General features: G+C 44.8%; 1 protein-coding gene across 3 annotated transcripts in view; it reads right to left on the reverse strand.

Annotated features, from left to right (window-relative positions):
* Positions 1 to 12,964, reverse strand: part of SYNRG (synergin gamma) — a 35,641-nt gene extending 22,677 nt beyond the window's left edge. Inside the window, exons 1-11 of one of the 3 annotated variants that reach the window (XM_066333545.1) lie at positions 12,880 to 12,964; positions 9,398 to 9,438; positions 7,970 to 8,088; positions 6,697 to 6,827; positions 6,321 to 6,426; positions 5,941 to 6,052; positions 4,507 to 4,797; positions 3,554 to 3,781; positions 2,024 to 2,101; positions 1,145 to 1,341; positions 121 to 405 (exon numbers count right to left, since the gene is read on the reverse strand). In XM_066333545.1, the coding sequence (XP_066189642.1) occupies positions 121 to 405; positions 1,145 to 1,341; positions 2,024 to 2,101; positions 3,554 to 3,781; positions 4,507 to 4,797; positions 5,941 to 6,052; positions 6,321 to 6,426; positions 6,697 to 6,827; positions 7,970 to 8,088; positions 9,398 to 9,438; positions 12,880 to 12,950 (1,659 nt within the window). In that variant the 5' untranslated portion in view covers positions 12,951 to 12,964. The remainder of the gene's footprint in view (positions 1 to 120; positions 406 to 1,144; positions 1,342 to 2,023; positions 2,102 to 3,553; positions 3,782 to 4,506; positions 4,798 to 5,940; positions 6,053 to 6,320; positions 6,427 to 6,696; positions 6,828 to 7,969; positions 8,089 to 9,397; positions 9,439 to 12,879) is intronic. The other 2 variants (XM_066333546.1, XM_066333547.1) reach the window with 2 other exon arrangements.

Below are 12,964 nucleotides of genomic sequence, written 5' to 3' on the forward strand. Positions count from 1 at the left end.
TGCTGGATTTCAGCTCTGTTTTTTTGCCAAAAAAAACCTGTTATCACCATGAAAGTTTGGAAGTGCCGGGCTGATTTCCCTTCCAGGGAAGGGGGTTTTCCAGGCAGGCAGCGAGCTCACCTGGCCGGGCGGGTAGGAGGGCAGGAAGGCTCCCGAAGGCTGTGCTGCAGCTCCTCCCGCTGGAGCCGGGGCTGGAGCCGCGGCCGGGGCCGGAGCAGGGCCGGGGATGCTCATGCCCATCACGGAGGGCCCGATGGCCAGCCCCACGGAGGCCGGGGCAGCCGCGGGCAGCAGCGGGGGCTGGCTCACCCCGCCGGGCAGCGGCACCGGGAACCCGGACAGGGTGGGGACGGGCGCGGCTGGAAACTGGTTGAGCACGTCAGGGCTCACGGCAGGGATCCCTCTCTGCAGAGGCAACAAGCAGACAGTCAGTTACACGTGCAGCATTGATGAAAGGGTGTACTGTGTTCTCAGATCCAGTTTGCAGCTTGTGGCACTGATGCCAACAATGAGCATCAAATGCATCATTTACTGGTCAAGCTCCCAGTAAACTCCCACATCCCAACATGCCATCAAGGTCCATGGAAGTGAATTAGATTCAACACAGAATTACTGAGGTAGGAAAAGGCCTCCAAGGCCATGGAGTCCAACCTTTGACCCGCCCTGTCACCCAGCCCCATGGAGTGCCATGTCCAGTCATTCCTTGGACACCTGCAGGGATGGGGACTCTACCACCTACCTGGGCAGCCCCTTCCAGTACTTAATTACCCTTTTCATTAATAAAGTCTTCATGCTCCAGCTGAAGCTGGCACAGCTTGAGGCCACATATTCTTGTCCTGTTGATGCCTTTTTACCTTTCATATTTTTCAGATTCTGTGCTGCCTTAGCATGTAATTCTGAACTTCATATTAAGTGTTTGTAAGTTCTCTTCACTCATTTACTCACTTGCTGCATGTGATATTAAAAACATATATACATGTGTTTCGTAACTATATCTAAGACCTTCAATCGATACTGAAGAAAATTGAAATGTAAGCAATGAAATTGATAAAATCATAACCCCATTGAAGCGACAAGGGAAGTTTCTCCTGTGGACTTGAAGAGAAGCAGTATTTTACTGGAGGCTGCCAGGTGAGAGGCATACCTGAGTGACTGCTATCATGGCCAGCACAGAGTAGAGCTCCTCCTTGGTGAGTTTCCCAGGCGTGGTGCGGTTGGCCAGAGCCCAGATCTGCCCCAGCGTCTCCCTGGGCAGTCCCGAGGACATCAGGATGGGGTACAGCTTGGCTGTGTCAATTCCAGCAGGAGTCAAAGTGGTTTCCAAGATTTTCTTATACAGCTCTGTTGTGAGGGAAGCATTGTTAGACAGTGACAACTGCTCTTTTCAAATATTATTGCTTTTTTATGTTGTCTCGAACTCAACGTGATATCAAATCAGGAGCATTCTGGCACTGTATTGTATCATCATGTTTCATCTAAATGTGTTATTGGATGGTTTTTACAGACAAGTTTAACTCAAGCAGAGAAATATTTTATATAAAATACACTTAGTGCTGCATTTCAAACCACGTTTCTTTAATGAAATTGCAGGATAACTCATATAAAAAAGATAGTTCTAAGAGCCTTATGCATTTAAACCTCAGTGTAATCAATATTTACTACAGCAATTCATTTTCTATTCACTGTGTTATTTACACATAGAAGACAAATAGCCTTCAGAAATGAGCCTGCCTAATTATACGACATGCCAAAAACCAGAATACCCATGAAAGCAGCATTATCAGCAATGCATCCTCTGCTGGGATAAGCTGCTGCCACAAATGTTTAATCTAGAATTTAACATGCTCAAATAAAACCCCCATCTCTCCAAATGCAGATAAGACACCATAAATACGTAACAAATCAGAGACCCAGGAGTCCTCTGATAAGGGAATAAGACTTTGATCAATAAGTGGCCACGCAAGCACAGGTATGTTCACACCCTGCACTGTCCACCTGGCCAAATGCCCACTGGTTGGTTTACCTGGGACCAAGCTGTCGTTGTAAATCCAAGGAGGCATGATTTGCTGGATGGGGTCCTGGGGAGGGAACACTCCAACTCCTAAAGGTATTCCATTCAGTAAGAAAAACAGTTGTATTAGGAGACAGAGTACAATGAGCTTAAGAGACTACACCACAGCTGGGCAGCATCATTCAGCATTTCAGGCAAAGATTTCAGACAGGAATCACTGTGCTCAGAGGAAAAACAGATACTGCAGGAATATGAAATAATAACTAGAATGATTTGGCAGTAATAGATTAGAGTTATATACGTAATGAAATAAGGAGCTCCTCACGTGCATCCCTCTTAACATCCAGATGTACAGAACCTGAAGTCTCACTGCCTTCTGAGTTTCACAGCAGTTCTGTGTCACAACAAATTCAGCTTCCCATCAGCTCCCTGCTATTAGGACTATTTGTGGAATAAATAAATCCATACCTACCATAAACCTCACGATGTCCCCCCAGAACATCCTCCCCTGGGAAATCCACAAACAGCCCAGTGACTGAAGCTCAGCAAGAGCTCAGCTCCCACGTCCACAAACGTGTATCCACTGCTCCCAGTCCTCAGCTCCAGGGGACACCACAGCCACCTTCACTACTACAGGCTTTCATAACATGATCTGCCACACTTCACTCCCTGAAAATCGGTTATTTCCTCCTCCACTATGTGGACTCTTCCCCTCAATCTGCCTCAGCAGATTTTGTGCTCATCTTGGGTGGAGCTCTGACCAAAATCAGCATCATTTCAGATTTCATTGTCTTTCCCAGTACCCTTGCATCTCCTCATCTTCCACATGGATTACCTCCTGACTGCAGTCTAATTTCTAATCATCCCACATCCAAGCATATTCTAATATAAGCAATCCCTTCCATTTCACCAAGCAAGTAAAATAAATTTGCCACTTCCTCAGATCTCATTATTCTTCAGTTTCCACCCCTCCCTTCCATACTCAGTCAACAGTTTTAACAAAATCCAAAACAGAACAAAACCTTGGTTAAAGTTTTCATCTAGACCATCTTTTGAATATTCACTCCTAAAATACAAATAGTTTTAGACATAACTTGTATGAGCAGCAAATATTTGAGAAACAAGAATTAACTAGCTGAGAGTTTTAACCTGGCAAGATTTTATCCCCTCAAGGTTAAAAGATTAAAACTCACCATGACATTGACCATCTTTAGTGGTAAGTTTCCCTAAACAGTTTTTTAAAAATATCTTTAGACAGCACAACTTCTTTTTCCCCAAGACAGGACAGAATATTTTAAAACCGTTAACCTGGTTAAACCAACATGTTAAAGGTGATTACAACAATAAACTCACATGGAGAAAGTTCAGAGCAAAATCATGGCAGTTACACTTGGAGCAAGGAGCAGGAGGCACTGACATATTATTCAAGCAGGCATTCAGAGCAAAATTACGCAGGGCTGGCCTTGGAATTAGTGAACAGAGCGTTAGCACCAAGCAGCATCTCATTAGATTGAAATTCTGTCAAACGTTTCGATTGCTCACCACACTCTTCAACTGCTCTGTTTTGTTCTGAAGCCTTGTGCACCTCTGCAGCAGCAGTGGGACCACTTTCATGTCCACCTACAACATGCCAGTCACTGCTGGGGAGACTGGGATGGGCTTGGCTTGCAGCTGAGGCTTTGTGCCCAACTTCAGACGTTTTAAGTTTAGTTTGCTCTTGTTCAGATTCATCTGAGCCATTAGCTAAGGCTTTCTCCTCCAAGGAAGAGCCTGAATAAACAGCAGGAGGAATCATTTATACTTCGTTAGGAACTGCCCAGACTGCACTTCCACACTTTTCAAAGGAAAAGTACTTTTGGTACCACTGATGAGTTAGAGATGATCAGCCCCAGCTCAGACCAACAGCACCACCCTCTCTGGAAACTTCCAGAGCCTGGTTCTGCCCTTTACTTACCACAAACACAACAAATTCAACAAGCAACAAACAAGAGGAGGAATACAAGAAACTATTCCCTGTACTAGGATTATTGTTTCATAACCATCCAGGCATCAGGAGCAGAAGTGCTCAGTATCTACTTACATCTCCAAAATTCTTCATGTTCATCTCACCAACATCTCTTCAGCCTCCAAGGCAGGAAGCACACAAGTGCTCCACAGCAGCATAATCATTATTTTATATACTATCATCTCAACTGTGTCTTTTTCAACCACACAGATTTAGGCTTATACTAAAACACAAGATTTAATTCACCTAAGATCAGGCATGTGTATATTTAGCACTATTTGCATCCACACATGACTTGCTTTTACAGGCAGTTCTAAGAGAAGGGAGGACTTAAATCATCTTTTCCCATGGATCAGCAGGTTTCTGCTTAATTGCCTAAATTATTTTTTCCAGCCAGACTGAAAAAAAAAAACCCCAAAACCCAACAGATTAAGTAAAGACTCTGTGTAGCTCAGAGGGTGACATGTAAAAGAAGATACTTTAGAGTTACCTGTTTTATGGGTATTGGATGGAGATGCAGAGGTAGGAAAATAAGGAACCTGCCCAGTTGTACCATGCAGGGTGGATAACACTGGAGCCTGGGCTGGAGGGACAGGTTGGAGCACAGCCCTCTCTGAAAGCAGCTGCCCAGCCTCAGTGGCAGGATGGAAAGGCTGAGAGGTGGATTGAGGCACCAGTTTGGGGGTTTCAACAGGCCCTTGCATAAAGTCACTAAATTCTTCATCATCGAGAAAAGCAGAATGGGAAACAGACACAGCACAATGGGATGGTGTGGGATGATCTGCAAATGGAATGAACACACAAGGCAAAGTGATGAGGAATCAGGGCCACGGGTGGGGACGTGGGCAAAGTGGCAAACACAGGGAATACACAGCAAATGGGTGAGGAGGAGCAGGGTGGAGTGTGTGTGGTGACAGAAGTGAAGGGTGTCACTGCCAGCGCAGCAAACACAAGGTAAAACTGAGCAGCCACTTCCAACCACCCATCTTCTCTCCCTGGTTTTTAGGATGTAAACGCTGAAACTTGGCTCTTAACACTGGCTGTGAAAGTATTCTGTCTGTTTTAAGCAGACAGGGTCAAAACAAATTCAGAGGTAATATTTCAAACTGGACATAATGGGGTCTGTCAGGGGGACAATCTCCCTCAAAGGCATGTTTTATCCACAGAAACTCAGCAATATATCATAAGATACAAAAGAAATGTCTGCTCATGTAGACAATTTTCTGCTTGATCCCTTCCAGTGTTACCCATTTTAACAGAACTGGTGAAGGACAGGCAAATCTACAGACAAAGGGAAGTTGTCAGAGACCACCTGTAACTGCAAACTTACCAAGCAGTGAATCCACAGCACAGACACAAATTTTATATAGGAAGAAGCTGGCCTAGATAAGCTTTGTTTCAGGCTAGACACTAAAAAAACTACACTATAGACCATAAGAAATCTGAAGTGGCAATTGTTGCCAGTGTAATTACTGAGAACACAGAGGCTTGGTTTGACCATGCCCAACAAACATCAGCCAGCTGTGACACTCCACTCAAATCTTTATACATGGTTTTGATCATTCTTAGCACTTAAATAACACTTTTCATCTTCAAAAGCACTCTGCAAAACATTAATTAATGCTTTGACTAGAAAAGAACAAACGCTTTATCAATTTCCTTGATGTTTCACATTTAGCACAGCACATAAGGCTTTCTGTTAAAGATTTCTAGTCTTTTTTTAATAAAGGCTGATATCTAATATTTCTTCCTCATACCCTGACCAAGAAAACAGTTGCCAGAACGACACTTGATTTTTAAAAAACCATTAATCCACCCATTTTGTACCACCAAATAAAAATACTTGTTGGAATTAGTTCCCTCTGCTGAGGATTTCAAACACTGGAGTTTTATTTTCAGTTGGAAAATGAGGAAAATTACAAACCTGGCTTTTTTGGATGTGTTGCTGGTGTTGGGTGCATTTTAGCATCTCTAGAAAAGCCATCTAAGTTCCCTTTAATGGCTTCCAAAGCATCATCTCTGCTTTTTTCACCTGTCTGAAACAGCACAGAAAACATTTTGAAAAATCCACAGAACAGCTCAGTTTTCTTTCAGTACCCACACTTCTTCAGTACCAGAATTAGCAATGCCTGCTGCTGGCAGAGTGTGTAAAGGACAAACTCTTCCAGAGGTTTTTTGAGCCATAATCTGGCATCTCATGCAATCCCCACTGATTAATGATCCCCACTGATTCTCCCATTAAAAGCTATGAAAAAAAAAACAAACCCTGAAGAAAGAAACACCCCCTCATTTATCAGGCCATACCTTGGGTTTCACACTGCTCAGGAGTCGCAGCTTTTGTTTCTGCTCTTCAAACTGCCGCCGTTTTCTTTCCTCCTCTAAGAACTTTTGCTGGTGCTCAAACCTCTTCCTGAAAGAAAATTATTTAAAATATATATATATATATGAATATTTTTGTGAGACTTTTCCTGGCAGGTTTGTGCTTTATTTCTCCATTTCTACTGCCTCAAATTCAGATGGTTTGATGCACACGCTCCCGTTTTTTCTCAGACCTGACCAAGCTCTACAAACTTCAGAAGCAATGGGAATATCCAGCAACATTCCCCAGCCCTAAACAAGAAGAAACCCCATCTCCCCCATCCCAAAAGGACTCCCCAGGAGTCAGTGAGGTGTCACTTACTGCTGCTCCTCTGCAAACTGCTTCTGCATGTCGGGGGTGTACTGCGGGGCGGCCGGGCGCATTCCCAGGAAAGGGGCCTGTCCCATGTAGGGCATTCCAGCTGCTGGCATCGGCCCCAGGGCCATGCCACCCTACAAACAAACACAGCACACAGATGTTTTTTCCAACTCCAGTGTATTCTTTTTTTCAGAAAAAGCCAAGCTGCTGGCAGCGCCAGGAAAATCGAGCCCGTAAAATGCGGTGTTGGAGGAGCAGTGCTCTCAGTAGATGGCACTCTTCCTCTCCACAAGGACTCACAGTCCTCACAGCATCTGGGAAAACTGCCAAAATTCAGGCCTCCAAATCCCACCTGCCCCAACAGCAGGAAGGCTACAGCCATCCTACACAGTTCAGTAGGGGTTTCCTCGGGATTTTTTGTTCATATTCTAAGTGATTTCATAATACTTTTATATTCTCTCCTATTAACCACGGATGCTGGAAAACATGATCTAGGCATTTCCCAGAGATATCCAGGGAACCAATATATGACAACAGCCAAGAAGAACCTTGTCTGAATAAACTGTATCAGAAACATTCGCTGAGAAATATATTCTGGGACATTTAGAGCAGCAAAGCTGCCTAATATAGAAGGAGCCAGAAAATAATTTACTTTTCTTACAGTTCATTTTGCATTTGGTCTCAGAACACGTAGGAAGAGAACAAAAGTTGTTTATGATTTTTAGACCAGCTCTCATAAAAACATCTTCCTACTATAAATTTTGCCAAAATAACATAATAAATTCCAGGTGGGGGAGGGAAGGGAGTGCAAGGAGATGGCAAAACACAATAAATTCAGTTTGTGACACAGCAATTTGGTTAGAAAGTCATGCAAAAACATTAAATTCCAGCAAAGTGCAAATCTGTACATAAGCACATATGCTGCTAAATAGCAAACAATAGATTAAAAGAGAGAAAACATTATATTAGCTGCTCATATTTCACTCTTATTCCTCAATTAGCAACAGCAGCACTAAATACAAAGTTACTTTAAGGGAAAAGAATAATGGTAGTGATACAACAGAGGGAATGGCTTTAACCTGAAGGAGGGAAGGCTTAGATTGTATATTAGAGAGCAATTCTTCCCTGTGAGGTGGGGAGGCCCTGGCACAGGCTGCCCAGAGAGGCTTTGGATTCCTCATCCTTGGCCATGTCCAAGGTGGATGATCTTTAATGTCCCTTTCAACCCAAGCCAGCCTGGGGTTCTGCAGTTTCAGTCCACATTTCATTCACACACCTGCATGGTCATGGGTCCAGGAGGCATCTGAGAGCCATAATTCATTCCCATCATCCCTGGCATATTGGTCTGCATGACAGGAACCATTGGAAATCCCTGCTGCTGCATAGGAATCATCCCTGCAATGAAACATTAAACAAGGTAAGTGCCCAGTCAATGTTAACACCCATTTTTCCCCACCTTTTCTAATCCTGCCTCCCCCATTTAATTGTTCTTTTTTGCTTTCTAAAGCAGCAAAGGAAAGTAAAAATCTCTGAGTTGTGTTGGACTGTTTAAAAATAAAAAAAAATTGCTATACTGCAGGCAGCCACAGAATATCCTTAGTTTAGACACTGGTCAATCTATAGGGAAAAATGTTACAGGGCTTTTCAGTAACTAAGCTGACATATTCTCTCACCATCCTAAATATTCTCTGTGGGTTTCTTCCCATATGATTTTTGGAAGGGTCATTTCCAATTAAAAAGATTTAATTAACCAGGGTGACTGGTGCTGGTAATTCCCATTTCTCTTGAAAGCAGCAGCTTCTGAAAATAAATCTTGGGAAATAAAGTCAACCTTTCACAAAGCAACTTCACACTCTGACCTGGCTGGATAACTTGTCTATAGGTTAATTAGCACACTTTAGGTTAATTAGCCCATCACACGTTATAATGGTAACAATCCTTGTCAGTAAGAGCTAAACTTGCACAAAATTGGACAGACCAAGCTGGAATATATTAATCCACTGAATAAAGCAAGTGTGTTGTGTTTCAGTATCTTCCTGTCTCACATTTTGCTGTCTCGGGAGACAAACACTGACACACACTTGTTACCAGCACACCATGAGATAATTATGCAGAAACACTCCAGGAGGGCATGACACAGGCAGGAATAATCCATGAATCAGTCCCTGAGATTTTAATTAAAAACTCCCTATCTTCCCCATAAGTTCTCTGCATATTTTCCCCTAATTAAACAAACAGCACTGCATCAGGAATGAGAACAAAGGCAATTTAAGGCTGAGGCTCTCCTATTGTATTAATACTTTCCACACAGGTTGTGACTCTTGTCCTAGGGTCTTGATGTGCTTTGTAAATATTTACCAGGTCTTGCAACACCCACACAGCTGGGAGATGAAGCAGAGAGAGGTGAAATACCACACTCAAAATAATACCAGAATCTAAAAGGCAAATTCAGGTTAAAAAGGGAGATGTAGTTTTCCTGGACCTTTAATCCAGATTCTGGTGACACTGCTTCAACAACACACAGGAGGTTTTCCCAACAGAGGGGTGAGGGTCATTTGAGCAGAGCTGAATTTAAGGGAAAAAAAATAGCTATGGAGTTCAATTAATAACCCCACCTCTGAACATCACTGCAGACCTGGTTTAGGTCTAATTTATCTAAACAAAATAAAGAATTTTGTGCTCAGAATGGGAAGGTGATACGTACCTTGAGGGGGACCCAAACCGCCAGCAACAGGAAACATGAAGCTGCAGGAAGAAAACAAGAGGATGTGAAATTCTGTCACTTCAGTGCCAATATCCACAATGGAAAATCCACCTCGATTTCCACGCCAGCACCATCACCTGGAGCCTCCCAGCCTCTGGTGAGCACTTGAGGTTATCCCTCCACGGAATCCCCCAAAGCAGCAGAGAGCCCTGGAGCACTGCCACAGGCTGCACAGCCACCAAACACACAGCTGGAATGTTCCCAGCAGCCCTGACACGGCTTTGACTCATCCACAGCACCCACAAGAGACTTTCAGCACCCACACAGCTCAGGAACAGGTCACTTTCTCGTGTAGGCTAAGCACAGGATGAATAAACAGCTCCTCTTGGAAGTATCTGACTCAGCAGGACTATTAACTGCACCAGAGAACGTTTCTCAGCTGCTTAGGAACAGCCTTTGTGAAGAAAAACCAACTACCTACAAAACCCCATCACTTTTTGCCCCCTTTAGAAACATCAACTATCACAAAATAATGGAGCTTCTATTTTCTCAGTTATCTAATCACAAAAAAAAGCACCTTGGAGAAAACATCCATTCACATATTGAGGGTCAAGTGCACCTGGGGGAAGAACCATTAAAATTTCAACTAAAATCCTAATGGAAATTGCTAGCCCTCACTCTCAAACAGCTGCCAAACAGCAAAAAAGGACCTAGTTTAAAATTCTCATTTGCAAGCAAGTTGCAGAAACCCACATCAGCAGCAATTTCTCAAACAAGAACTTCACTCAGTGTCCCAGGCAGTTATTACATCCAAGTGCTGAGGAACAGAAACACACTTATAGGTATTCAATGTTCAATTCCAAGGGTGGATGTAAAAGAAAGTGCCTAAGAGTACAAGAGAAAATGCCATCAGAAATGGCTGCAGGAAGTCCTGTAAGCCAACCTGCTTTATAAATATAAAAGAGCTGTGTAATATGAGCACTAAGATAAAATAAGGAACTTAAATTATGCATTTATCCAGGAGCAAATTGCACCTCCCCACTGCACAGGCAGCAGGTCACACGGTCACCAAGACAACCCATTTGCTCTTCACTTCATCCTCTAATCAGGATCTCCATCATCCTGAAGCTTCTTCTTCAGCTCTGACCACTGTGTGCTGATTTCTCCTTCCACAACTATCACACAGCTTTGCTTTCCAAATCAGTCTTGCCATCCTCCACTCCCACCACCTGGGGTTCTCTCTGAAGAACTCTGCAGACTCACACACCCCAGCCCCAAACATGTGCAGGGCTTGGTTCTCACCACAGCCAAGGTCTGTTTAACTCAGTTCTGTCATTTTCATCCACTCCTTGGCATACGATATCAACATGAAAACCGGAAGACTTACTTTAATCAGAATGATTTAATATTAAATGTAATCTCTGAAGGTCTCCTAAGTGTAGAAGTGTTCTAAGTTTCATGCTTCCCCTTCTTTTTGGGGAGCCTGGTCAACAAGAATTCTCCAAACCAACAAATGCAATGTAAACGGAACAAGCGTCGGGAGGTACCACTGCTTGTTGCAAGCAAGTAAAGGTCAAACTATTAAATATTTATCCCTTTCTACAGAGCTCTTGGTTTATTTATAAGTCTCTGCTGAAAGAAATAAAAAGAAACAATCGGCAAAAACCCCCTCAGCTAATCAGAGGGCACTGGAAGAGGAGCTAGTCCAAAGCAGAAAAGCAAGCTCTGGCAGCACAGTCCTGTACGTGCCGCTCAGATTCACCACAAATTCACTCCAGGATTCAGTGTGCAACTGCCAGCAGGGCCACAAACCAGCCCACTCATGGGGATTTATGACTGAACTGCTTTTCTGGAGATGCAGAAATGCCCAGAGCAGTCAGTGAAAGCAGCTGGTTCTCATGGCTGAGGGAGCCAGCAGAGGGACGGTCCTGTGTGAGAACAACTTGGGGTACGCTGCACAAACACAAGAAAGAGAAGGGAACTAAGTGACCACCCCACAACAGACCTCTTAAAGCAGTACTTTAAATCTGTAAATTCCTACTAAATAAGTATTTTAAATATGGAGCTTAAGAAAACCACCAAGAAGCCCCAAACCAACCAAGAAACAGCTTCAGCCAAAACGCAGGAGTGTGGGGAGAAGTAACTCCTTTTCTGAATTGAAATTTCACTGTAACAGCTCCAAACCATACATTTTCCCATCTACAAGTGGATTTTTAAACCCCTCAATTCCCAAGCAGTACAACTCTACGGATGCAACAGACTGTCAGAGTATTTTCTGAATGGCAGAAATGCAAAAAAATTGAAGTGAAATCAGGCAAAGAACCCACACAGACACAGAACAGAACTTCTCCTCTACCTCCAGACTTTGTCCTTAAACAAACCAAAATACTATCAATGGGAAATGGTGATTTGTAAATCCTTTTATTTTTCAGAACCTTTATTGCACTGACAACGTTCCCAATAACACAGACAAAACCGTGGGCTTCGGATATCCGAGACAACTCAATGAGCTTAATTGTGAAATGCAAAATTTCTTCAGCCTCCCTAGAAGTAGGACAAGAGATAAATAGCAGACAAGAGCCTACATTGAAAAAAAAAATAAAAAAATTACTAGAGTCTTCAAAGGTGGTGAAATCCAGTTTTCCAACCTTTCCAGAAGCACAACAACACCTCTGTTAACACTGCTTCTTTCTCCTGACAGGATTCCTCCGGCCAAGGTGCCCTTTGTGGGAAGGAGGGGAAAAGGGGAAGTCCCCAGGGAGGCTCGGTCCCAGGAGGCCACAGACAGACCTGCCAGGCAGTGACAGCAACATTTACTGCTGGTGACACCAGCAGCACCCGAGCGGGGCTGGCAGACCCCCAAATCCTTCCTTCCCACCCCAATACCTGCAGCTGCAGAGCCCGATGGCAAGTGGGGCACAACTGCCCAAGCCTGGACACACCGGGGAGATCAGCTGGGCCCCCGCAAATGTGAATAAATCTCAGCGAAACGCAGAGATACCGTGGCTGCATCCCCACCAACACACCTGGGACCTCGCCACTCCACCCAGGGCCCCACCACATCCTGGCTGGGACCCTGATGTTCCATCCAGGATCACAGGTACTACACCTGGGAGCCACACACCCTACCCAAGACCCCACAAAGCTCAGCTGACCACCTGAACCCCACCTGGGGCCGCCACCCAAGATCCTATGTACCTCACCTGAGAGCCCAGGTACCTCACCTGAGACCCCCACATCCCACCCAGGACCCCGTGTATCACACCTGAGACTCCACATTACCCAACCCGGCACCCACAGAGCCCAGTGAGAAACCCCACACACCCCACCGGGGCCTGACCCCTCCGCCCTCACATCCCACCCGCACCGCCAGCCCCACCATCGCCCCCCAGCTCCGCCCTTCCCCGCGTCCCTTTAATTCCCCATCATCGTTCTCCTCCCTCTCCACAGCCCCTCGCCCGCTGTCCCCCGTCACCACCGACCTGGCGGCCCCGGCCGCTGCTCCGCCCGCCCCTCCGGCGCCCCCCGCGCCGGGCCCGGGCCGCAGCGCCATCTTCGGCTCGGCCC

Source organism: Sylvia atricapilla, chromosome 20, assembly GCF_009819655.1.
Source record: "Sylvia atricapilla isolate bSylAtr1 chromosome 20, bSylAtr1.pri, whole genome shotgun sequence".
In the NCBI taxonomy this organism is placed as follows: domain Eukaryota; kingdom Metazoa; phylum Chordata; class Aves; order Passeriformes; family Sylviidae; genus Sylvia; species Sylvia atricapilla.